The 26,242-nt window shown below is 46.5% G+C and overlaps 1 protein-coding gene across 3 annotated transcripts in view; it reads right to left on the reverse strand.

Annotated features, from left to right (window-relative positions):
- The window catches only part of rrm1 (ribonucleotide reductase M1 polypeptide), a 74,139-nt gene extending 50,549 nt beyond the window's left edge, over positions 1-23,590 (reverse strand). Inside the window, exons 1-7 of one of the 3 annotated variants that reach the window (XM_068032991.1) lie at positions 23,327-23,590; positions 14,840-14,928; positions 12,362-12,539; positions 7,912-8,012; positions 6,491-6,550; positions 6,369-6,408; positions 5,467-5,629 (exon numbers count right to left, since the gene is read on the reverse strand). In XM_068032991.1, the coding sequence (XP_067889092.1) occupies positions 5,467-5,629; positions 6,369-6,408; positions 6,491-6,550; positions 7,912-8,012; positions 12,362-12,539; positions 14,840-14,928; positions 23,327-23,345 (650 nt within the window). In that variant the 5' untranslated portion in view covers positions 23,346-23,590. Of the gene's footprint in view, positions 1-5,466; positions 5,630-6,368; positions 6,409-6,490; positions 6,551-7,911; positions 8,013-12,361; positions 12,540-14,839; positions 14,929-20,086; positions 20,184-20,736; positions 20,826-23,326 lie in introns of those variants that run through there. The other 2 variants (XM_068032989.1, XM_068032990.1) reach the window with 2 other exon arrangements.
- Between the last annotated feature and the right edge of the window lie 2,652 nt (positions 23,591-26,242).

Below are 26,242 nucleotides of genomic sequence, written 5' to 3' on the forward strand. Positions count from 1 at the left end.
CTTTTATCTCCTCACCATCCCAGGCCCCAAATACTCCTTCCAGGTGAAGCAGCAATTTTCTTGTACTTCTTTCAATTTAGTATACTGTATTCGCTACTCACAATGCAGTCGCCTCTGCATTGGGGAGACCAAACGAAGATTGGGTGACCGCTTTGCGCAACACCTCCGCTCAGTCTGCAAGCATGATCCCAAGCTTCCAATTGCTTGCCATTTCAACACCACCCCACACTCATGCCCACATTTCTGTTGTTCTCTGCCTGCTGCAGTGTTCCAGTGAACATTGTCACAAAAGGTTTTACTTTTGTACTAAAATCCTGACTTCTACGTGTTTCAAAAAAACTGAAAAAAGGATTTTGCTCAGTGAAAGACACCTGCAAAAATTGGAATTCTTGCAATGTTTTGAAAGGAAGTTCAGAACAAGAGTGAACTTTATGGGTGTTTTGAAAGTAAGTTAAAACTTTTAAAAGGTCAGCAGTTTCAAGGAACAGGGGTTAACCATTTCCTTTTGAATGTATGTGTGCGTCCTGAGGGGTATGGGCATAAGGAGTTTTCTCAGATAGATTTATCTCATTAGTAAACAGCTATTATTTCTTTTCTAATAAATAGTTAATGTTGCTGTTGTTTAACAGTACATTACTCCTGCCTTGGTCTTAACATCAATGCAAGCTCAAGCAACAGCACCTCATTTTCCGATTAGGCATTCTACAGCCTTCCAGAATGAACAAGTTCAATAATTTCAGAGCATGACTGGCCTTTTTTTAAATTGTGTTTTGTTTTATCATTTTACCACCATGTGCCTGTCTTCAACTTGGTTTTTCATGTTTGTGCTTTTGGACAGAGCTGTTCATTATTCTGTCATTAACACTCTCTCTGCACTAATGCTTTGACTTTCACACCATTAGCACACTCCCTTTGCCCCATCACCTGTCAGTTAATCTGCCTAGCCTTCTGCCCGATCACACATTCTTTTTGTTCTTACACCCAAACCCCCCCCCCCAACCCCTTGCTTCACATGCTTAAAACCTATTAGATTTTTAACCTTTGCCTGTTCTGATGAAAAGTCAGACCTGAAAGGTTAACTCTGCTTCTTTCTCCACAGATGCTGCAAGACCTGAGTATTTTCAGCACTTTGTTTATTTTTCAGATTTCCAGCAACTGCGGTATTTTGTTTTTAATTATTAGAATTAGAACATTACAGCGCAGTACAGGCCCTTCGGCCCTCAATGTTGCACCGACCTGTGAAACCATCTGACCTACACTATTCCATTTTCATCCATATGTCTATCCAATGACCACTTAAATGCCCTTAAAGTTGGCGAGTCTACTACTGTTGCAGGCAGTGCCCTACTACTGAGTAAAGAAACTACCTCTGACATCTGTCCTATATCTTTCACCCCTCAACTTAAAGCTATGTCCCGTCGTGTTTGCCATCACCATCCGAGGAAAAAGACTCTCACTATCCACCCTATCTAGCCCTCTGATTATCTTATATGTCTCTATTAAGTCACCTCTCCTCCTCCTTCTCTCCAACGAAAACAACCTCAAGTCCCTCAGCCTTTCCTCGAAAGACCTTCCCTCCATACCAGGCAACGTCCTAGTAAATCTCCTCTGCACCCTTTCCAAAGCTTCCACATCCTTCCTATAATGCGGTGACCAGAACTGCACGCAATACTCCAGGTGAGGTCTCACCAGAGTTTTGTACAGCTGCAGCATGACATCAAAGCTAACACACCATATGCCTTCTTAACAGCCCTATTAACCTGGGTAGCAACCTTCAGGGATTTATGCCCTGGACACCAAGATCGCTCTGTTCATCTACACTACCAAGAATCTTCCCATTAGCCCAGTACTCTACATTCCTGTTACTCCTTCCAAAGTGAATCACCTCACACTTTTCCGCATTAAACTCCATTTGCCATCTCTCAGCCCAGCTCTGCAGCCTATCTATGTCCCTCTGTACCCTACAACATCCTTCGGCACTATCCACAACTCCACCGACCTTCGTGTCATCCGCAAATTTACTAACCCACCCTTCTACACCCTCTTCCAGGTCATTTATAAAAATGACAAACAGCAGTGGCCCCAAAACAGATCCTTGCGGTACACCACTAGTAACTAAACTCCAGGATGAACATTTGCCATCAAACACCACCCTCTGTCTTCTTTCAGCTAGCCAATTTCTGATCCAAAGCTCTAAATCACCTTCAACCCCATACTTCCGTATTTTCTGCAATAGCCTACCGTGGGGAACCTCATCAAACGCCTTACTGAAATCCATATACACCACATCCACTGCTTTACCCTCATCCACCTGTTTGGTCACCTTCTCGAAAAACTCTAAGGTTTGTGAGGCACGACCTACCCATCACAAAACCGTGCTGACTATCGCTAATGAACTTATTCTTTTCATGATGATTAGAAATCCTGTCTCTTCTAACCTTTTCCAACATTTTACCCACAACCGAAGTAAGGCTCACAGGTCTATAATTACCAGGGCTGTCTCTACTCCCCTTCTTGAACAAGGGGACAACATTTGCTATCCTCCAGTCTTCCGGCACTATTCCTGTCGACAATGACGACATAAAGATCAAGGACAAAGGCTCTGCGATCTCCTCCCTAGCTTCCCAGAGAATCCTAGGATAAATCCCATCTGGCCCAGGGGACTTATCTATTTTCACACTTTCCAAAATTGATAACATCTCCTCCTTGTGAACCTCAATCCCATCTAGCCTAGTAGTCTGAATCTCAGTATTCTCCTCGACAACATTTTCTTTCTCTACTGTAAATACTGACGCAAAATATTCATTTAACACTTCCCCTATCTCCTCTGATTCCACACACAACTTCCCACTACTATCCTCGATTGGCCCTAATCTAACTCTAGTCATTCTTTTATTCCTGATATACCTATAGAAAGCCTTAGGGTTTTCCCTGATCCTATCCGCCAATGACTTCTTGTGTCCTCTCCTTGCTCTTCTTGGCTCTCCCTTTAGATCCTTCCTGGCTAGCTTGTAACTCTCAAGCGCCCTAACTGAGCCTTCACGTCTCATCCTAACATAAGCCGCCTTCTTCCTCTTGACAAGCGCTTCAACTTCTTTAGTAAACCATGGCTCCCTCGCTCGACAACTTCCTCCCTGCCTGACAGATACATACTTATCAAGGACACGCAGTAGCTGCTCTCTAGCCATATTGACATTTTCAATAACCTTACAACAATCAGGTTTTTTTTTTTTAAACATTCGTTCATGGGATGTGGGTCTCACTGGCCAGGCCAGCATTTATTGCCCATCTCTAATTGCCCACAAGGTGGTGGTAAGCAGATTTGGAAGGTGCTGTCGAAGGAGCCTTGGTGAATTGTGGCAGTGCATCTTGTAGATAGTACATACTGCTACCACTGTGCGTCAGTGGTGAAGGAAGAGAAATTTGAAGATGGTGGATGGGGTGCCAATCAAGTGGGCTGCTTTGTCTGGATGGTAAGCTTCGAGTGTTGTTGGAGTTGGAACCATCTAAGCAAGTGGAGCGTATTCCATCAGACTCATGACTTGTGCCTTGTAGATGGTGGACAGGCTTTGGGGAGACAGGAGGTAACTTACTCACTGCAGAACTCCCAGCCTCTGACCTGCTCTTGTAGCCATAGCATTTATGTGGCTGCTCCAGTTCAGTTTCTGGTCAATGGTAACCCCAGGATGTTGATAGTGGGTGATTCAGCAATGGTAATGCCATTTAACATCAAGGGGAGATGGTCAGATTCTCTCTTGTTGGAGATGGTCATTGCCTGGCACTTGTGTGGCGCAAATGATACTTGCCACTTATCTGCCCAAGACTGGATGTTGTCCAGGTCTGGCTGCATATGGCCTCAGGCTGCTTCAGTATCTGAGTCATGAATGGTGAACATTGTGCAAACATCAGCAAACATCCCCACTTCTGACCTTATGATTGAAGGAAGGTCATTGATGAAGCAGGTGAAGATGGTTGGGCCGGGTTCGACACTACCCTGAGGAACTCCTGCAGTGATGTCCTGGGACTGAGATGATCAACCCCCAACAACCACAACCATCTTCCTTTGTGCTCGATATGACTCCAACCAGTGGAGTGTTTTGCCCCTGATTCTCTGACACCAATTTGGCTAGGGCTCCTTGATGCCGTACTGTCAAATGCTGCTTTGATGTCAAGGGCAGTTACTCTCACCTCACCTCTGGAATTCAGCTCTTTTATTCATGTTTGGACCAAGGCTGTAATGAGGTCAGGAGCGGAGTGCTCCTGACGGAACCCAAACCGAGTGTCAATGAGCAGGTTATTACTGAGCAAGTGCTGCTTGATAGCACTGTCAATGACCCCCTTCATCACCTTGCTGATGACCGAGAGTAGGCTGATAGAGCAGTAATTGGCCGGGTTCGATTTGTCCTTTTTGCGTACAGGACATACCTGGGCAATTTTCCGTATTGCTGGGTAGGAGCCAGTGTTGTCGCTGTACTGGAACAGCTTGGCTAGGGGCGCAACTAGTTCTGGAGCACAAGTCTTCAGTACTATTGCTGGAATGTTGTCAGGGCCCTTAGCCTTTGCAGCACCCAGCGACTTCAGTCATTTCCTGATACCATGCGAAGCGAATCAGATTGGCTGAAGACTGGCATCTGTGATGCTGGGCATCTCAGGAGGAGGCCACTCAGCACTTCTAGCTGAAGACAGATGCAAATGGCTCAGCCTCATCTTTTGCAGACAAAGTGCATAAATTCTAATAATTAACCTCATCAACCACATGACCTGACTTAGCTCCCCTTGCGTGAAAGATTAGGTTTCATTGTCCAGGATTGAGAAGGATAAAATACAAAGCATTAACTGTGATCAGATGAGGCCAGCTTTAGAAATACTTGTAGATTGGAGGGGGAGAGGGGCAAGGAGCTCCAGAGGTTTGAAATGCTGGAAAGAATGATCTGTGCACTAATGCAATGCTATGCTCTCTCTTTATAGTGATTTGGCAGAGGGAGTAAAATATGGGAAAGTAAAAGGTTGTCCACTTTGGTAGGAAAAATAGAAAAGCAGATTTTTTAAAATGGAGAGACTGCAGAATGCTGCAGTAGAAGGACATGGGTGCCCTTGCACGTGAATCACAAAAGGTTCGCATGCAGGTACAAGTAATTAGGATAGCAAATGGAATGTTAGCATTTATAGCAAGCGGGATGGAGTATAAAAGTAGAAAGTCTTGCTACAACTGTATAGGACTTTGGTGAGACTACATCTAGAGTACTGCAGAGTTTTGGTCTCCTTATTTAAGGTCAGATATATTTGCATTGGAGGCATACTCCTGCTCCTTTTTTTAATGTTATTATATTCTTCCTTAGAACAGTCGTTGATGAGTTTTGGTTTCAATGGTGAGAACTGGAGGGACAAGGAGGAAATGCCTTAAACTGAGTTCAAGCCTTTGAAGCAATGAGGGCGTAAAGTTCAGAGCAGGAGCAGCAGCCATACCTGGAGAGTTGAGGCCTGTTGGTGCCAGCGTTGAACAGGGTGGGAGAGGCATGAGTGAACCACCTCTCCGACAACATGTTGTATGTTTCAATGGCAGCATCGATGTCTTGCTTGTGAATTCCAACAGCAACCCTCATAAGCATGTGCTGAGGACGCTCCGCCACTTAAAAAAAAAAGAACCCACATCAAACAAACATGGTAACAGATACAGAATTAAGAGACTGGTGGTGAATCCAGTGCTGCAGTGGAGTTCCCAGGTGTCTTGAGAATCAGGATCTGCTCAGATTTAGGTTAACTGGACAAGCAACACCTCCACCTTCAAGTTTTCAATACAAGATGAGCTAGGCTGTTAAATGCCAGCACCGAGTAACAGTTCAACACTAAACTGCATCAGCAAGACTAAACTGCCTCCAGTCAATTCCTATACATATTGGGTACCTAGGACTCCCAGCACAAACCTCCCCACGCACCTAAACAAAAATCAGTTATATTAACACACTTGGAACTTGAGTTACCAGCCACTGCCGCCTCCGAGTACAATAACCTGTTCAAAGCTTCATCAGTGAGGGGAATGAATCCAGTGCTCTGCTTGCTCAGGGACATGAGGATAGGAAGATTACACATTTCACTAGAGAACTAAATTAAAGTCATCCCACGCTATCTAGACTGGACAAGAAACCTGGCCCTCGAAGCAAACAGACAACAACTAAATCAAAACACCCAATATGCAAACAAGTTAAGTCCCTCTGTCTGGGAAAGATTAGAACACTGGTCCAAAGGCTATTGATAGCCTGAGCCTCTGACCCTCTGCACTGTTACATATCAAAGGGATCCAAGGAGATGACTAACCTCTACGACCCCACAGCAACCCCCAGCAAGATATAGCAGTAGACCACACATACCTTTTCCATTGATCTTTAGCAGATAGGAACGTTCCAGTGTCTGTAAAAAGATATTGTAAGAATAAGCCAACAACTCAAAGGCATTGCAAATAAAGTGAGCAACCCCTCCCCAACAAACTCACCTTGAATCCAAAGAAATTGTAAGAGAAGTCCCGGTCATAGATAATGGCAGAGTTCAAGCGCTAAACGAGAAAAAGTGTCACTTTAGTACGATTCTGCAATCCAGCCAAGTTAAATTATACATGCACACCTCTGTAAAAGGTACACTCGACGCATTGTATAGTTCTGCAGACAATGTGACACCTTGTAACTGTTGCTGTGTCACCCAACTCGCTACACATCAGCCTAGACAGTAAACACCAGCAAGTTATTTGACTATGGGGCTATTATCGCAGAGAGCCATCACATCCTTACCTAACGTACATTCTGGCATTAGTCATAGGGATCAGAAGCAGAGATGCTGTCTTCCCTAATTAGGTGGTGCTAAAGCACTGATGCCAATTGCTGCATCCACAATAAGCCCCAACTGTACCCTGCATAGATCCGGATCAAACTTGGGTCCAGACAGTTGCAAACCTTAATGTTACATAAGTCGTAGCAAAGGTAATATTTTCAAATATGCTGATGACACAAAACTAGGTGGGAATGTAAGTTGTGAGGAGGATGCAAGGCTTCATAGGGATTTGGACAGCCTAAGTTAATGGACAAGAACATAGCAGATGGAATATAATGTGAATAAGTGTGAAGTTATCCACTTTTGTAGAAAACACAAAGTACTTAAATGGAGGTGGGGTTGGGAAGTGTTGACGGCCAAAGGGACTTGGGTGTCCTTGTTCATGAGTAACAAAGCTAGCATAGAGGTGCAGAAAGCAGTTAGAAAGGCAAATGGTATGCTGGTCTTCATCGCAAAGCGGTTTGAGTACAGGAGTAAAGAAGTCTTGCTGCAACTGCATACAGCCTTGGTGAGACTGCGCCTAGAATATGGTGTAGTTTTGGTCTCCTCAACTGAAGGATATAGAGGGAATGCAACAAAGGTTCACCAGACTAATCCCTGGAATGGCAGGATCGCCTAATGAGGAGAGATTGAGCGAACTGGGCCTATATTCTCTAGTGTTTCAAAGAATGAGAGATGATCTCATTAAACATACCCAATTCTGACAAGGCATGACAGGGTGGATGTAGATAGGATGTTTCCGCTGGCTGGTGAGTCTAGGACCAGGAGACAGTCTCAGAATAAGGCAGGCCGTTTAAGACTGAGATGAGGAGGAATTTCTTCACTCAGAGGGTGTTGAACCTTTGGAATTTTCTACCCAAGGCCTGTGGAAGCTCAATCATTGAGCATGTTCAAGTGAGAAATCAATAGATATCTGGATACTAATGACATCAAGGGATATGGGGACAGTGTGGGAAAGTGGTGTTGAGGTAGATGATCAGCCATGAGCTAACAGAGTGGAAGGGCAGGCTCAATAGGCTGAATGGCCTACTCCTGCTCCTATGTTCTATCAGTGGCTCTCCACCACACCCAGAGCAGGAAAGCACTTACATCTTTGTTTTCCAGAACAATGTCCAGGGTTTCCTTGGAAATCATAGGCGAGTGACAGCTAGAAAGCGGGTTCACGTAGTTATACAGATCTTCCATGACCTCTGCAAAAGAAAACAGGCATCAGACACAGAATGTGATTCCTCCAAAACAAATCCCTAACACCCAAGTCCCTGTACTACCCAAAGCAATTTCATAAAGTTCTAACCAGAGAATGGCTGGTTTATGAAATGAAACTAGTACTTAGTGCCAACACACTGGTATTGAAACAAAGCAGCAAGCTTAAGGCACATCAGTGTAACAAAGCAGAGGGAGCTTTACTCTGTATCTAACCCTGTGCTGTACCTGTCCTGGGAGTGTTTGCTGGGACAGTGTAGAGGGAGCTTTACTCTGTATCTAACCCCGTGCTGTACCTGCCCTGGGAGTGTTTGATGGGACAGTGTAGAGGGAGCTTTACTCTGTATCTAACCCTGTGCTGTACCTGCCCAGGGAGTGTTTGATGGGACAGTGTAGAGGGAGCTTTACTCTATATCTAACCCTGTTTTTTTTTTTTTAAAAAGGTGGCCTTGAGCTTTGACAGAAGCGAAGGTACGGAGCGGACTTGCAGCTGGGAGGTCAATTTCAGTGCAAGTTAAAAGTTAATTCCCTTTTGTTTTCGGAGGACCAGGGGACTGCTGGGTAAGTAAAAACTATATATTTGGGTGGTGGCTGTACCCGAGACACTACACGTGTAGTGTCTCCCACCCACCCTCCTCCTCCTCTAACCGAAAAAAAGGACTCTGGTGTGTTGATAAGGTAAGCTTTTTATTTAAAAAGTTCTGTCCGTCAGATTGCTCAGCTAACAAGTTTTGATTTTTTTTTTTTGGTTTTTCAGTAGATTTGTTGGGAATTTAGAATAGTGGGATTGGAGGTTAAGGCAGTTGTATGTTCCTCCTGCAGAATGTGGGAGGTAAGGGTCGCCAAGAGTGTCCCTGCTGACTGCATCTGCGGGAAGTGCACCCAACTCCAGCTCCTCGAGAACCGCGTTAGGGAACTGGAGCTGGATGAACTTCGGATCATTCGGGAGGCAGAGGGGGTTATTGAGAGGAGTTATGGGGAGGTAGTCACACCTCAGGTAAAAGTAGGAGGTAGATGGGTTACCGTCAGGGGAAGGAGAGGGAACCAGCAGGCAGTGCAGGGATCCCCTGTGGCCGTTTCCCTCAACAACAGGTATACCGATTTGGATACTGTTGCGGGGGACGACTTTGGTGATAGGGATCACAATTCGGTTAGGTTTACCTTAGCGATGGGCAGGGACAGGTAGATACCGCAGGGCCAGAATTATAGCTGGGGAAAAGGAAATTATGATGCGATTAGGCAAGATTTAGGATGCGTAGGATGGGGAAGGAAACTGCAGGGGATGGGAACAATCGAAATGTGGAGCTTATTCAAGGAGCAACTACTGCGTGTCCTTGATAAGTATGTACCTGTCAGGCAGGGAGGAAGTTGTCGAGCGAGGGAGCCGTGGTTTACTAAAGAAGTTAAAGCGCTTGTCAAGAGGAAGAAGGCGGCTTATGTTGGGATGAGACGTGAAGGCTCAGTTAGGGCGCTTGAGAGTTACAAGCTAGCCAGGAAGGATCTAAAGGGAGAGCTAAGAAGAGGACACGAGAAGTCATTGGCGGATAGGATCAAGGAAAACCCTAAGGCTTTCTATAGGTATATCAGGAATAAAAGAATGACTAGAGTTAGATTAGGGCCAATCAAGGATAGTAGTGGGAAGTTGTGTGTGGAATCAGAGGAGATAGGGGAAGCGTTAAATTAATATTTTTCGTCAGTATTTACAGTAAAGAAAGAAAATGTTGTCGAGGAGAATACCGAGATTCAGACTACTAGGCTAGATGGGATTGAGGTTCACAAGGAGGAGGTGTTATCTATTTTCACACTTTCCAAAATTGCTAAGTCCCCTGGGCCAGATGGGATTTATCCTAGGATTCTCTGGGAAGCTAGGGAGGAGATTGCAGAGCCTTTGTCCTTGATCTTTATGTCGTCATTGTCGACAGGAATAGTGCCGGAAGACTGAAGGATAGCAAATGTTGTCCCCTTGTTCAAGAAGGGGAGTAGAGACAGCCCTGGTAATTATAGACCTGTGAGCCTTACTTCGGTTGTGGGTAAAATGTTGGAAAAGGTTAGAAGAGACAGGATTTCTAATCATCATGAAAAGAATAAGTTCATTAGCGATAGTCAGCACGGTTTTGTGAAGGGTAGGTCGTGCCTCACAAACCTTATTGAGTTTTTCGAGAAGGTGACCAAACAGGTGGATGAGGGTAAAGCAGTGGATGTGGTGTATATGGATTTCAGTAAGGCGTTTGATAAGGTTCCCCACGGTAGGCTATTGCAGAAAATACGGAAGTATGGGGTTGAAGGTGATTTAGAGCTTTGGATCAGAAATTGGCTAGCTGAAAGAAGACAGAGGGTGGTGGTTGATGGCAAATGTTCATCCTGGAGTTTAGTTACTAGTGGTGTACCGCAAGGATCTGTTTTGGGCCACTGCTGTTTGTCATTTTTATAAATGACCTGGAAAAGGGTGTAGAAGGGTGGGTTAGTAAATTTGCAGATGACACGAAGGTCGGTAGAGTTGTGGATAGTGCCGAAGGATGTTGTAGGGTACAGAGGGACATAGATAGGCTGCAGAGCTGGGCTGAGAGATGGCAAATGGAGTTTAATGCGGAAAAGTGTGAGGTGATTCACTTTGGAAGGAGTAACAGGAATGCAGAGTACTGGACTAATGGGAAGATTCTTGGTAGTGTAGATGAACAGAGAGATCTTGGTGTCCAGGTACATAAATCCCTGAAAGTTGCTACCCAGGTTAATAGGGCTGTTAAGAAGGCATATGGTGCGTTAGCTTTTATTAGTAGGGGGAAATCGAGCTTCGGAGCCACGAGGTCATGCTGCAGCTGTACAAAACTCTGGTGAGACCGCACCTGGAGTATTGCGTGCAGTTCTGGTCACTGCATTATAGGAAGGATGTGGAAGCTTTGGAAAGGGTGCAGAAGAGATTTACTAGGATGTTGCCTGGTATGGAGGGAAGGTCTTACGAGGAAAGGCTGAGGGACTTGAGGTTGTTTTCATTGGAGAAAAGGAGGAGGAGAGGTGACTTAATTGAGACATATAAGATAATCAGAGGGTTCGATAGGGTGGATAGTGAGAGTCTCTTTCCTCGGATGGTGATGGCAAACACGAGGGGACATAGCTTTAAGTTAAGGGGCGATAGATATAGCACAGATGTTAGAGGTAGTTTCTTTACTCAGAGAGTAGTAGGGGCGTGGAACGCCCTGCCTGCAGCAGTAGTAGACTCGCCAACTTTAAGGGCCTTTAAGTGGTCACTGGAGAGACATATGGATGAAAATGGAATAGTGTAGGTCAGATGGTTTCACAGGTCGGCGCAACATCGAGGGCCGAAGGGCCTGTACTGCGCTGTAATGTTCTAATTCTAATTATACCCCAGGCCCCTTTTATATTTTTCACATCGAGGGGGCCTTTATTCCTCAGGCCCCCTTTATATACATATTTACAGTTTTAAAATAACTTTATTAAAACCAGATAATTAAACAAAAAACTCAAACTAAAATTCCATTCTCGGCGTCAGCGATGCACTCCAGTCCCTGCGGTGCCCACCGGTCGCGGAAGGCCTCAAGCGTACCAGCGGACACCGCATGCTCCTTCTCCAGGTACACCCGGGCGCGAACCTAACCGCTGAAGAGGGGCAGGCAATCGGGGAGGACGGACCCCCCCGACGGCCCGCAACCTGACCCTGCGCTGTACCTGCCCTGGGAGTGTTTGATGATACAGTGTAGAGGGAGCTTTACTCTATCTAATCTATGCTGGGGAGATGGTGGCGTAGTGGTAATGTTACTGAACTAAATCCAGAGGCCCAGGCTCATGCCATGGCAGCTGATTGAATTTAAATTCAATTAATTAATAAAAGAATCTGGAATTGAAAGCTAGTCTCAATAATGGTGCCATGAAACGATCATCGATTGTCATAAAAACCCATCTGGTTCACTAATGTCCTTTCGGGAAAGAAATCTGCCGTCCTTACCTGGTTTGGCCTACATGCGACTCCAGACCCACAGCAATGTGGTTGACTCTTAACTGCCCTCTGAAATGGCCGAGCAAGTCACTCAGTCGTCATGGGGAATTTGGAATGGGCAACAAATGCTGGCCTTGCCAGCAACGCCAACATCCCATGAAAGAATAAAAAACTTGTTTGATGGGGACAGTGTAGAGCGAGCTTTACTCTGTACCTAACCCGTGCTGTACCTGTCCTGGGAGGGTCTGATTCTGGAGCGCTTGGCCTGGAAATGTGATCAGTCCCACCAGTGGTTAAGATGTAACAAGCAATGAGCAATTGCTAGGTTATACATTGATTGTAGCACCATCAAGGATTCTCCTGTTCATATTTCACATTACTCACCACAAAACACCTTCTTGGTTTCTTTGTGGAGGTTGGAGACTGCAATCCTTGCAGCCAGAATGGCATAGTCAGGATGTTTGGTCGTCATGGTAGCAGCTGTTTCTGCTGCTAGCGTATCCAGTTCGACGGTAGTAACACCACTGTACAGGCCCTGAATCACCTTCATTGTAATCTGCGCCTAAATGACAATAAAAACCATCTCCGCAAGATTACACAGGGTGCAATTTGGAATCATCTGGTGCTGCACAAAGCACAGAAGACTTATTTAATTTGTTGTTTTAACATAAGCAATGGTTTCCAGGCGTACAGATTCCACCAATGACAATCTGCTATTGGAGCTCACCAAAACAGAAATGCCTGGTCTAAGCCTAGACAGTAAGCATTAGAATGTCGACTTAATTTATAGGTATCTTACCTCAGTATGCCCCAAAGCACTTTTTAGCCAATGAAGTACATTTGAAGTGCAGTTACTGTTGTAATGTAGGAAACATGGCAGCCAATTTGTGCACAGCAAGCTCCAAACAGCAATGGCCAGATCTGTTTTTAGTCCTGAGGGCCAAGATAACTCCCCTACTTCAATTCAAATAGGACCATGGATACAATTTTAAAGGGCATGCAGGAACAGAAGGACCTGGGGTTGTACACGTGCAAATCATTGAAGGTGGCAGAGAAGGTTGAGAAAGTGATTAATACAGCATACAGGATCCTGAGCTTTATAAATCGAGGCAGAGTACAAAAGCAAGGAAGTTATGAAGAAACTTTATAAAGCACTAGTTCAGCCTGAAGTGGTGCAGTGTTCCCGATTTTGGGCACCATACTTCAGAAAGGATGAGAAGGCATTGGAGAGGGTGCAGAATAGGTTTACGAGAATAGTTCCAGGGATAAGAAAGTTCAGTTATGTGGATAAATTGGAGAAGCTGGGGTTTATCTTGGAGAAGGGCAGGTTGAGGAAATTTGATAGAGGTGTTCAAAATCATGAGGGGTCTGGACAGAATAAATAGATAAAAGCTGTACCTGTTGGCAGAAGGGTTGAGAACCAGAGGACACCATAAGGTGATTGGCAAAAGAACCAAAACAGCGACATTAGGAAAACCTTTTTGTGCAGCAAGTGGTTATGATCTGGAACGCACTGGCCGAAAGCATTGTGGAGGCAGATTCAATCGCAGCTTTCAAAAGGGAATTGAATAATTATCTGAAGAGAAAAGATTTGCAAGGCTACAGGGAAACGGCTATGGTGCTCTCGCAGATAGCCAGCACAGACACGAAGGGTCAAATGGGCTCCTTCTGTGTTGTAACCATTCTATGATTTTATGGAATATCTTTTACTTCCACTCCAGACGACGACAGGATCTCAGTTTAATGTCTCATCCGAAGGATTACCCCCACCTAACAGCACAACGCTGCCTCAGTCCTGCAGTGGGTTCACACATTTGTCAAAAGAAGCCTTTACAGCCAAAGTTATGGAAAAGGATTAGAAAATCCTGGCCCTGTTCAGCATCAAGTAAGGCGGTGCAGTACAGGACTTTATCCTATTGCAGAGTTTAATCCTGAGCATTATTTCAAATGAACCTACAAGTGAAGAGACTGGTACAAATTAAGATTATGTTCAGCAGGTGGTGATAAAGAGAGTCTGGATCATTGTAGAGGTATCCACATGGTGCGACAGCTGGGATTTTAAGAGTCTGCAGAAGTATGGGCTGAATGGCCTCCTCTCATCTATACCCCAATCCTGCCCTCACCTTCTACCAAGAGTCACCAAGGGTAATGCTGGTTCATTTCTCCCATCCATAGATCAGCAAAGCTGCAGGTAGTCCAGCAAGTGTAAACAATCAAGAATCTGCACTTCACAGGAGCATAATCAGATATTTGACATCAAACCAAAGCAGATGGAGACACAGCCACTAATGGTGAAACGATTAAAATTGGGGATGCTAAAGAGATCTGAAGGAGTGCAGAGATCGAGGGTTACAGGGCTGAGGAGGTTACAGACATAGAGATGGGTGAGGCCATGAAGGGACTTAAAAGGACGAGAATTCTGAAAATCAATGCTTTGGCAGATTTCACACAACACCATGTGGGAACCAGCACAGTGGAGAACCTGAGAGGCAGCAATGCTACCAGAATTGGAGTCTAAAATAAAAATAAAGTGCTGGAAATACTCAGCAGGTCAGACAGCATCTGTGGAGACAGAAGTAGAGTTAATATTTCAGGTCTGTGACCTTTCATCAGAACAGGCTTTTTGGGAGAGTTTGCTGTGCACAAATAGATCCCCATGTTCCCCACAACAGTGGCTGTAAAGCATTTTGGGACATCTTGAAGTCTTGCTCAATATGGTTTAGTGCCTCATTAGGAAACATTTGCCCCATAAATCATGGCAAAGCACATGAGCTCTGTGGAATAGAATCAACTACTTATTAATGATGGAACTGGTTTCAGGCCCGTCACAACAGAAAATCATGAGCATAACCAGCTACTCACTGGATCTACGAAGTCAGGATTCAGGCCATAGCACAGTTTCTGTATCCGGGAGGTAATCTTGTCAAACATGACTCGCTCCTGACGACCATCTGCCAACAAAACACTACAAGTTTAAACACTTTGCCTTCCATCGGGCAATCCAACAACTTGCATTCATATAGCCCTTTTCATCTGTTGGTATGTATGTTTGTATGCAAAAATGGCCCAAGCCACTTCACAGCAGCATTATAAAACAAAATCTAACACTGAGACACATCATGAGATATTAGAGCAGATGACTGAAAGTTTGGTCAGAGGTAGGTTTTAAGGAACTTCTTAAAAGGAGAAAAGAATGGGGGGGTGGGGGGCGGAAGAAGAGGTTTAGGGAGGGAATTCCAGAGCTTTTTTTTTTATTCATTCATAGGATGTAGGCGTCGCTGGCCAGGCCAGCATTTATTGCCCACCCCTAGTTGCCCTTGAGGTGGTGGTGGTGAACTGCCTTCTTGAACCGCTGCAGTCCATGTGGGGTAGGTACACCCACAGTGCTGTTAGGAAGGGAGTTCCAGGATTTTGACCCAGCAACAGTGAAGGAACGGCGATATAGTTCCAAGTCAGGGCCAAGGCAGCTGAGGCATGGCCACTAATGGTGGAGTGATAAAATTGGGGTTACTCAAGAGGCCAGAATTAAAGATTGAGGGACGTAGAGCTGGAGGAGATTACAGAGACAGGAAGGGGTGAGACCATGGAGGGATTTTAAAACAGAATTTTCAAATCGAGGCCTTGTTTAACTGGGAGTCATTATAGATCAGTAAGGACATGGGTGATGGGTGAATAGGATTTGTTACAGGTTAGGACACAAGCAAGCAGCAGTTTTAGATTACTTCAAGTTTATAGAGGGTAGGATGTGGCAGATCAGCCAGTAACAAAGGGATGAGGGCTTCATCAGAAAAGAGCAAAGACAGGCAACATTATGGAGGTGGAAACTGGTGGTCTTAGTGACTGCACAAATATATGGCTGAAGCTTAATCTCGGGGTCAAACGTGACACCAGGTTTGCGAACACTCCAATTCAGCCTCAGACTGTTGCTAGGAGAGGGATAGAATTAGCAGCAAGGGAGTGAAGATCAAAAACATCTTCAGAAATTTTCCAATTAAATACTGGGAAGACTGCTCATCCAGTATTGATGTCAGATAAGCTGTCTGAAATTAGAGATAGCAGTGGAGTTGAGAGGTGGTGGTGAGGTAGAGCTGGGTGCTGTCAGCATACACATGGAAACTGATGTGTTTTCAAATGACGTTGCCGAAGGGCAGTAAGTTCTCAACAGGCAAGGTACATGCCGTACCTAACCAGCCCGTGCTTACAAAACTCAAAACAGTGTCCAACATTAGATGTGATTCCGTTATTGGACAACATTTGCTAAATAATCCTCAGTGTGCTAAGAATTATGCTGACAACCAATTTAAGATTGTCAGTAGGGCTCACAATGTGGCGCAATTGCACCTACTGGAAGCTACATATATTAATACACAGGGCCCTGTTCTTTGCAGACAGAAAGAACATGTACAAACATTGTGCCTGTTTCAGCTAAACAAAATAAGTGACAGCCATTCGCTGGTTCATTCGTCAGGGAAATGCCTTGACCAGTCAAGCTGCCTGGTTTAAATTTCAAACAAAGCTTGGCAGTTAACTGTCAGTCACCATAAACTGGTGCATACACCATGGCAACGCCTCTACTAATCAGTCCACTTGCCAACCAATCATCACTCTTCTCTGTATAAATTTTTTTGCTTTCCCTTTCCTTGGTATTCTAGCAAATTGTCCTGATGAGTGCAAGATGAAAAGCTTCAACAAAATGTCCTTATTTTCAGCAATACTCAAGTATGTAGATGAGAAACAGGAGTGGGCCAAGAATAGATCCTTGGAGATACCAGACATAATTGCAGGAATGGGATGAGAAGCCATTGCAAGTGATGCTCTAGCTATGATTAGATAATAGAACCAGGTGAGAGCAATCCCAAGTCCTACCCAACTGAATGACAGTGGAGGGGTGTTGGAAAGGATGTGTGGTCAACTGTGTCAAAGGTGCAGACAGGTCGAGAATAACGAGGAGGGTTGATTTACCTTTGTCAGTTACATAGGATGTCATGTGAATTTGATAAGAACCATTTCAGTACTATGGCAGGGGCAGAAATCTGATTTAGGTTTAAGGAGGAAATTCCGGAGTGGAATTGAGGCCAACATGATCTAATTGAATGGCAGAGCAGGTCCAAGGGACCATATACCCTACTCATGTTCCTGTTATGTTCTTAGAGCCTTGGCAACTGAAACCATGCCGCCATCAGTGGGCTAAGGAAGTCATGCGCCAGTGAAATCAACGAGGCAAGCAATGACTTTTAAACATTTGGTAGGCACGTTCTCCACAACCAACTGTAAAGCGAAGAGGAGCTGGGGAATCAAAGTGTTAACAAGTCATATTTTAGGATTGAGCCAGTAGCTGCTGCACGTATTACAGCCAATGAAAGTAGAGATCAACAGCCAAGAGAGCTCTCTGCACATGCGTTTGTATGCAGACTCAAAGCATAAAAAATTATGTTCCATGTTTATAATTTGCCACAACGAATCCAATGGATGGTCTGAGCACTTTTTAATCCCAGCCAGTGTACAATAATATAATAGAAGCAAAATACTGCAGATGCTGGAAATCTGCAATAAAAACAAAAAATGCTGGAAATATTCAGATCAGGGAGCATGTGAAGAAAGAAGCAGTGTTAACGCTTCAGGTCAATGACCTTTCATCAGTCAGAGTAAAAAATATCTGGCTCAACTGGTGTAGGATATCTTTCCCCATGAATCATAAACCCCAACCTTCTGGCATCAGTTTGGCAATAGCAGAGAATGCTGGAACATGAGGGGTCTGTACATAATCTGTTTTTAGGTCAGATTTCCAGCATCTGCAATATTACAGAATTTAGAGCACAATATAAACATTCAGCCCTACTGGTCTATGCTAGTGTTTCTTCTATTCCTTTCTCATGTTTGTCCAGCTTCCCCTTAAGTGCATCTATATATTCACCTCAACCACTCCGAGGTCACAAGCTCCACATTCCCATCACTCTCAGGTAAAGATAATGATTCTGAATTTCCTGCTGAATTTATAGTCGACTATCTTACTTATGGTCTTCAGTTTTGATCTAGTATTTCGCTTTTAATTTTACGGGAGAGTGGAACCTGACAATAGGATATACTTTCATTCTAGTACCCGTATAATGGAAACCACTGCAGAGATGAGGATGACACTTACAAAGGCAGAATGGATAGTCAATGCTCAAGAGAATTGACTAATGTGTTCTAATCCTCACTTTCAAATACCTCAGCTCACCAAAACATTGTGATCTCCTTCAACATCTTCACTTGTCACTTTCCTGATGCCTTCATTGCAACAGAATTTTCTTAACCCATTACCACACCCTGTTCAAAGGTCCCACCAGTATCTTAATCTTGTCCATCACCTCTGCAGAACTGTCCCCACCTCCACCTCAGGCAGTGCATTCCAGATCTCAACCACTCGCTGCATTTTTCCTCATGTCACCTTTGGATCTTTTGCCATTCGCCTTTATCAGCGTCCTCTAGTTCTCAACACTTCTGCCAATGGGACGTTTCTCCCCATCTACTCTGCCCAGACCCCTCACAATTTTGAACACCCTTATCAAATCTTCTCTCAACATTCTCTTCTGAGAAGAGCCCCAGCTTCGCCAAACTAACCAGATTACTGAAGCCCCTCATCCCTGAAACCATTCTAAAATTATTTCTGTACCCTCTCTAAAGCCTTCACGTCCTTCCTAAAGTGTGGTACACAGAACTGGACAATACTCTAGATGACGGCAAACCAATATTTTATAACGGTTCATTGCAACTTCCTTGCTTTTGTAAAATAAAAGCAAAATACTGCAGATACTGGAAATCTGAAATAAAAAAATGCTGGAAATACTCAGATCTTGCAGCATCTGTGGAGAGAGAAGCAGAATAAACACTTCAGGTCAGTGACCTTTCATCAGAACTGCCTTTGTACTCTGTCTCGATTTATAAAGTCCAGGATCCCCTATTCCTTTTTAACCACTTTCTCAACCTGCCCTGCCACCTTTAATGATTTGTGCACATATACACTCAGGTCCCTCTGCTCCTGTACCCCCTTTAGAATTGTACTCTTTACTTTATATTTCCTCTTCTCGATCTTCCTACCAAAATGCATCACTTTGCACGTCTCTTCATTAAATTTCATCTGCCACGTGTCCACCTATTCCACCAACCTATGTGCTCATTTCCTGCATTACAATAGTGACCACACTTCAAATAGTACTGCATTGGCTGTAAAGCGCTTTGTGACATCTGGTGATCGTGAAAGGCACTATATAAATGAAAGCCTGTCTTTCTTTGAAAAGAATCACTATCCTTCTCATCACTATTTCCAAGTTTTGTCATCTACAAATTGAGATTTTGCCCTGTACACCCAAGTCTAGATCATTAATAAAGAAAAGCAGTGGCCCTAGCCATGTGCACCTTCCTCCAGTCCAAACAACCACTCACCACTATTCTCTGAAGGTCATTCAGCCCATCGGCCTGTGCTGGCTCTTTGGTAAGGCTATCCATCTGGTCCCACTCTTTCCCCATATTCCTGTAAATCTCCCCCAGCTGTTATTTATCCAATTCCCTTTTGAATCCGCTTCCACCTTTCAGCTAGGTGTTGAAAAATCCACACACCCAGGGCCAGAGCGAATGAATGACCAGGCTCTGTAGCAATAACCAACCCATACTGCCAGCAGATACCAAGTAAAACACCTCCACAATGGCTAAACTTTGCCCCTGCCATCTGACCTGCCACTAATTGTCCGATAGGGCCCATAGTTGGCTGGTTAGAAATTGTATAATCGTGCCTTGCAACTTTGTACATTTAGAGATGCAGCAAGTGCACGACGTACAAAGGTTCAATAGTCACTGATCTCTTCGGGTACTGACCGCTCTAATCCGAAAGCACTTGTTTTAGACTTAACCATCTTTAATTATCAAAGTCAAAAGCTTCTCCTTCACATCCTCTCAGGTCTAACCCCGTTTTAAACGTTCTATTTACTTTCTCCCACTTTTCAAGCCCTATAGCATTACTCTTGACTGAGGTAATAGTTACATTACGTTTCACCGATGTCTGATCTAGTTTGAAACCTTTAATCTCTCGCGCGTCTGACTGGTTTCATTTGAAAGTTCCGAGTTAGTTACCCGAGTCTGATTCTGCTGGGAAGTTTCGCTCTTCTATCCAGTGTCGCCAGAGTTTGACCTGAATCTCAGTAGCTTCCCGGGCAATAACCCAGTTTAAATTTACTCAATTGCGCGCAGTTCCGGGTGTGATTGACTCAGCCACTTCCCGCCGTTCTGTTACTACCGAGTGCTTCGGCGCCAAATTCAAACTATATACAGGCGGGAAATAAAATACTGTAAAGAGAAAAACAGAACCGGGAAAACTAAATGAACGGAAAATGGGCCGGTAGATACCGTGGAGAGCGAGCATAAAAAGCATTCGAGTAAATCAATGGACGATCGCAACCAGCGGCAGGATAACCCCCTTTTCCCCAGCACCTTAGAGAAAATAAGAAAAAGACGACACCGACACAAACTAAAGGGGCTGCAATAAAAACAAAATACTGCTGGAAATCTCAAAAAAAAAAGTGCTGGAAACATTCAGCAGATCTGACAGTATCTATGGAGAGAAAGTCATCGTCATTACCCTGAAACATGGCCTGTTTCTCTCTCCATTAGGGAGAGCAATAACCAGCCCCAGTGTAAGAGACAGGAACAAAAAGTAGAAACTGATAGAATCTGGGACTGATGAAGACACTTGTGTCCAGCAGAAATAAATCTTTAATACTTACGAGATGTGCAATCTTCCCCAGGCCAGGGACAGAGAATCTACCAGATAATAAAAGTCCAAGGTCCATCTAATTCACCTTCTAACACTCTAGCAGTCACATGACAACGATAACAGAGTTGTTGACTAATCACAGCAATCAAGAGTCTACAGCAGACCCAGGCAAAAGGTGAGAAAAGTGCAGTGGAGAAGAGCTTTGGGAACATTGGACCATAATCACCTTCCTCTCAAGCAGGCTACACTCACCACACCATGAGTCTCAAATTACTCTCACTCTAAAGCAAAATGTTACTTACGGAAAGAAATGCCATTTGCATTTGAATGAATCAACACTAGTTCCACTGTCTCCCTATGGTGTGCACTAACAGGCTGTGGTGCTACATCCCCCAGACAGTCTGTTCCACAGATTGACCAGATCACTCTGAAGGTGAGATTATGTTGCATTCTGAGAGAACCAGATCTCCTGGGATGAAGGTTTATAGCTTAAGTGGGCCTGGTGTTCTCCTGAGCTTTTCTCAAACCACTTGGCACCCATTTGAAAATAGCTGTATAACTACAGTCGAAAGTTCTCCCTGTGTCTGCGTGGGTTTTCTCCGGGTGCTCCGGTTTCCTCCCACATGCCAAAGACTTGCAGGTTGATAGGTAAATTGGCCATTAGCAATTGCCCCTAGTATAGGTAGGTGGTAGGGAAATATAGGGACAGGTGGGGATGTGGTAGGAATATGGGATTAGTGTAGGATTAGTATAAATGGGTGGTTGATGGTCGGCACAGACTCGGTGGGCCGAAGGGCCTGTTTCAGTGCTGTATCTCTAATCTAAACTAAACTCATGTTCCCATTTATAATGGAGACTGTCCATGTAAACATATCACATAGCGCCACCACAGACAGGAGCATGTAGTTACAGTGTGACAAGTTTACATAGGAAATTTCAATACAAAACTGGACATAGCAATTTAGAATAAGCAGGTCTACTAGAAATACCTTAAAATGGAGCCTGAATAATATCCGAATATTCCAACCCAATTATCCCTGCGCCTTTGACCGCAGACACCCCACCCACCTCTCCCAACTCCCAGAACCACACTCACCCCCCCCCCCCCTTTTACCCCCCAGAACCACAGTAGTCATCGTTCACCCCCCCCTCCCGCAACCACACTCACCCCCCCCCCCCGCAACCACACTCACCCCCCCCCCCTCCCGCAACCACACTCACCCCCCCCTCCTCCCGCAACCACACTCACCCCCCCCTCCTCCCGCAACCACACTCACCCCCCCCTCCTCCCGCAACCACACTCACCCCCCCCCTCCTCCCGCAACCACACTCACCCCCCCCCTCCTCCCGCAACCACACTCACCCCCCCCTCCTCCCGCAACCACATTCACCACCCCCCCCTCCTCCCGCAACCACATTCACCCCCCCTCCTCCTCCCGCAACCACTCACCCCCCCTCCTCCTCCCGCAACCACACTCACCCCCCCTCCTCCTCCCGCAACCACACTCACCCCCCCTCCTCCTCCCGCAACCACACTCACCCCCCCCTCCTCCCGCAACCACACTCACCCCCCTCCTCCTCCCGCAACCACTCACCCCCCCCTCCTCCCGCAACCACACTCACCCCCCCTCCTCCCGCAACCACACTCACCCCCCCCTCCTCCCGCAACCACACTCACCCCCCCCCTCCTCCCGCAACCACACTCACGCCCCCCCTCCTCCCGCAACCACACTCACGCCCCCCCTCCTCCCGCAACCACACTCACCCCCCCCCTCCCGCAACCACACTCACGCCCCCCCTCCTCCCGCAACCACACTCACCCCCCCCTCCTCCCGCAACCACACTCACCCCCCCCCTCCTCCCGCAACCACACTCACCCCCCTCCTCCTCCCGCAACCACTCACCCCCCCCTCCTCCCGCAACCACACTCACCCCCCCCTCCTCCCGCAACCACACTCACCCCCCCCTCCTCCCGCAACCACACTCACCCCCCCCTCCTCCCGCAACCACACTCACCCCCCCCTCCTCCCGCAACCACACTCACCCCCCCCCTCCTCCCGCAACCACACTCACCCCCCCCCTCCTCCCGCAACCACACTCACGCCCCCCCTCCTCCCGCAACCACACTCACGCCCCCCCCTCCTCCCGCAACCACACTCACCCCCCCCCCCTCCTCCCGCAACCACACTCACCCCCCCCCCTCCTCCCGCAACCACACTCACCCCCCCCCTCCCGCAACCACACTCACCCCCCCCTCCTCCCGCAACCACACTCACCCCCCCCCTCCTCCCGCAACCACACTCACCCCCCCCCTCCTCCCGCAACCACACTCACCCCCCCCTCCCGCAACCACACTCACCCCCACCCCCCTCCCGCAACCACACTCACCCCCACCCCCCTCCCGCAACCACACTCACCCCCCCCCCTCCCGCAACCACACTCACCCCCACCCCCCTCCCGCAACCACACTCACCCCCCCCCTCCTCCCGCAACCACACTCACCACCCCCCTCCTCCCGCAACCACACTCACCCCCCCCCCCCCCTCGACCGCAGTTAATCCCCACTCCCCCCCAAGCCGGGCCTGTATTCCGGGCACTACCTCTCTTTATGACGAACATGGTTCCACAAGGACTGGCCGTCGCTGGGGCTGCGGGCGGACTGACCGGGGTCGGGCTGGAGCTCGGGCTGAGGGGGTGCCGGGCTCTCGGGCTGAGGGGGTGCCGGGCTCTCGGGCTGAGGGGGTGCCGGGCTCTCGGGCTGAGGGGGTCGGGCTGGAGCTCAGGCTGAGGGGGTGCCGGGCTCTCGGGCTGAAGGATTCTCTGCTTTTCTTCCGCTGGCTCTCGGACTAAAACCGCGCTCGCCTTTCCCGCCGGAATATTTATCAGCACCGCAGCCAATCGGCTGCCGGGCTCTCCCTACATTAGCCAATCGTAAACAACCTAACATCTGATCAGCCAATTAGAATGAGGCAGGTGGTGGGGGGGGGGGGAACCAAACCTCCACCAATCAAAGTAGAGCCCGCTTGGCAGCGGTTGCCATGGTAGCTCTGGGCCTGCTGCTGCCAGTAAAGCCTCAGCCTGGCTTAAAGAGCATTCCCCAAAGATGTTACTAAGTTCCGAAGAAGGGTCACTGACCCGAAACGTTAACTCTGCTTCTCTTTCCACAGATGCTGCCAGACCTGCTGAGTGATTCCAGCATTTCTTGTTTTTGTTTCAGATTTCCAGCATCCGCAGTATTTTGCTTTTTAGTTTAGTTTAGAGATACAGCACTGAAACAGGCCCTTCGGCCCACCGAGTCTGTGCCGACCATCACCCACCCATTTATACTAATCCTACACTAATCCCATATTCCTACCACATCCCCACCTGTCCCTATATTTCCCTACCACCTACCTACACTAGGGGCAATTGCTAATGGCCAATTTACCTATCAACCTGCAAGTCTTTGGCATGTGGGAGGAAACCGGAGCACCCGGAGGAAACCCACGCAGACACAGGGAGAACTTGCAAACTCCACACAGACAGTACCCGGAATTGAACCCGGGTCACTGGAGCTGTGAGGCTGCGGTGCTAACCACTGCGCCACTGTGCCTCCTTTTATATTACTAGGCTAACCTGGTTAAGGAAACAACACTTGGGAGAATCAAGAATCACATAGAGAAACATTAAGGAGGAACATTAGGAACAGAAGGGAGCCATTTAGCCCCACCAGCCGGTACTGCTGACTGATCATGACTGATCTGAGAAAAGCATCAATCAACAGTCTACAAGCTAACATCAAAGAAAATGAGAAGCAATTGCACTTTTGTCACTCCAACGAGAAAGAAAAATTCCAAGGGGAGGACGCACCATCCATGGTTAACTAAAAAAGTTAAAGATAGTGTCAAGCTTAAAGAAAAAGCATATAATTGTGCAAAGATGGGTTGCGGGTCAGAAGATCCTTCCTTTTTGGCCTCCTTGTCTCAAGAGACAATGGGTAAGCGCCTAGAGGTGGTCAGTGGTTTGTGAAGCAACGCCTGGAGTGGCTATAAAGTCCAATTCTAGAGTGACAGACTCTTCCACAGGTGCTGCAGATAAAATTAGTTGTCGGGGCTGTTACACAATTGGCTCTCTCCTTGCACTTCTGTCTTTTTTCCTGCCAACTGCTAAGTCTCTTCGACTCGCCACACTTTAGACCGCCTTTATGGCTGTCCGCCAGCTCTGGCGATCACTGGCAACTGACTCCCACGACTTGTCGTGAATGCCACAAGACTTCATGTCGCATTTGCAGACGTCTTTAAGGCGGAGACATGGACGGTCGGTGGGTCTGATACCAGTGACGAGCTCGCTGTACAATGCGTCCTTGGGGATCCTGCCATCTTCCATGCGGCTCACATGGCCAAGCCATCTCAAGCGCTGCTGGCTCAGTAGGGTGTACATGCTGGGGATGTTGGCTGCCTCGAGGACTTCTGCGTTGGAGATACGGTCCTGCCACCTGATGCCAAGGATTCTCCAGACACAGCGAAGATGGAATCCATTGAGACGTCACTCTTGGCTGACATACGTTGTCCAGGCCTCGCTGCCGAAGAGCAAGTTATTGAGGACACAAGCTTGAAACACTCGGACTTTTGCGTTCAGTATCAGTGAGCCATTTTCCCACACCCTCTTGGCCAGTTTGGACATAGCAGCGGATGCCTTTCCCATGCGCTTGTTGATTTCTGCATCGAGAGACAGGTTACTGGTGATAGTTGAGCCTAGGTAGGTGAACTCTTGAACCACTTCCAGAGTGTGGTCGCCGATATTGATGGATGGAGCATTTCTGATGTCCTGTCCCATGGTGTTCATTTTCTTGAAACTGATGGTTAGGCCAAATTCATTGCAGGCAGCCGCAAACCTGTCAATGAGTCTCTGCAGATAGTCTTCCGTGTGGGATGTTAATGCAGCATCGTCAGCAAAGAGGAGTTCCCTGGTGAGGATGTTCCTACTTTGGTCTTCACTCTAAGACGGGCAAGGTTGAACAACCTGCCATCTGATCTTGTGTGGAGGAAAATTCCTTCTTCTGAAGATTAAAAACAGCAAAGAATGACTAAAAGATTAATAAGGAGGGAAAAATTAGAGTACGAGAGAAAGCTAGCTAGAAATATAAAAACAGATAGTAAGAGTTTCTACACATATTTTTTTAAAAAGAGTTAATAAAGTGAGTGTTGTTCCTATAGGAAGTGAGTCTGGGGAATTAATAATGGAAAATAAGGAGATGGCAGATGAATTGAATTGGTATTTGGCATCGGCCATCACTATAGAGGATTCAAGTAACATCCCAGAAATAGCTGTACATCAGGAAATGGAAGTGAGGGAGGAAATCGAGAAAATTACAATCGTTAGGGAAGTTTACTGAGTTCTGATGAAAGGTCACTGACCTGAAACGTTAACTCTGCTTCTTTCTCCACAGATGCTGCCAGACCTGCTGAGTATTTCCAGCATTTCTTGTCTGTGTTTTAGCTTTCCAGCATCTGCAGTACTTTGATTTTATTTAAGTT

The sequence above is a fragment of the Heterodontus francisci genome, chromosome 6 (assembly GCF_036365525.1).
Source record: "Heterodontus francisci isolate sHetFra1 chromosome 6, sHetFra1.hap1, whole genome shotgun sequence".
In the NCBI taxonomy this organism is placed as follows: Eukaryota; Metazoa; Chordata; class Chondrichthyes; order Heterodontiformes; family Heterodontidae; genus Heterodontus; species Heterodontus francisci.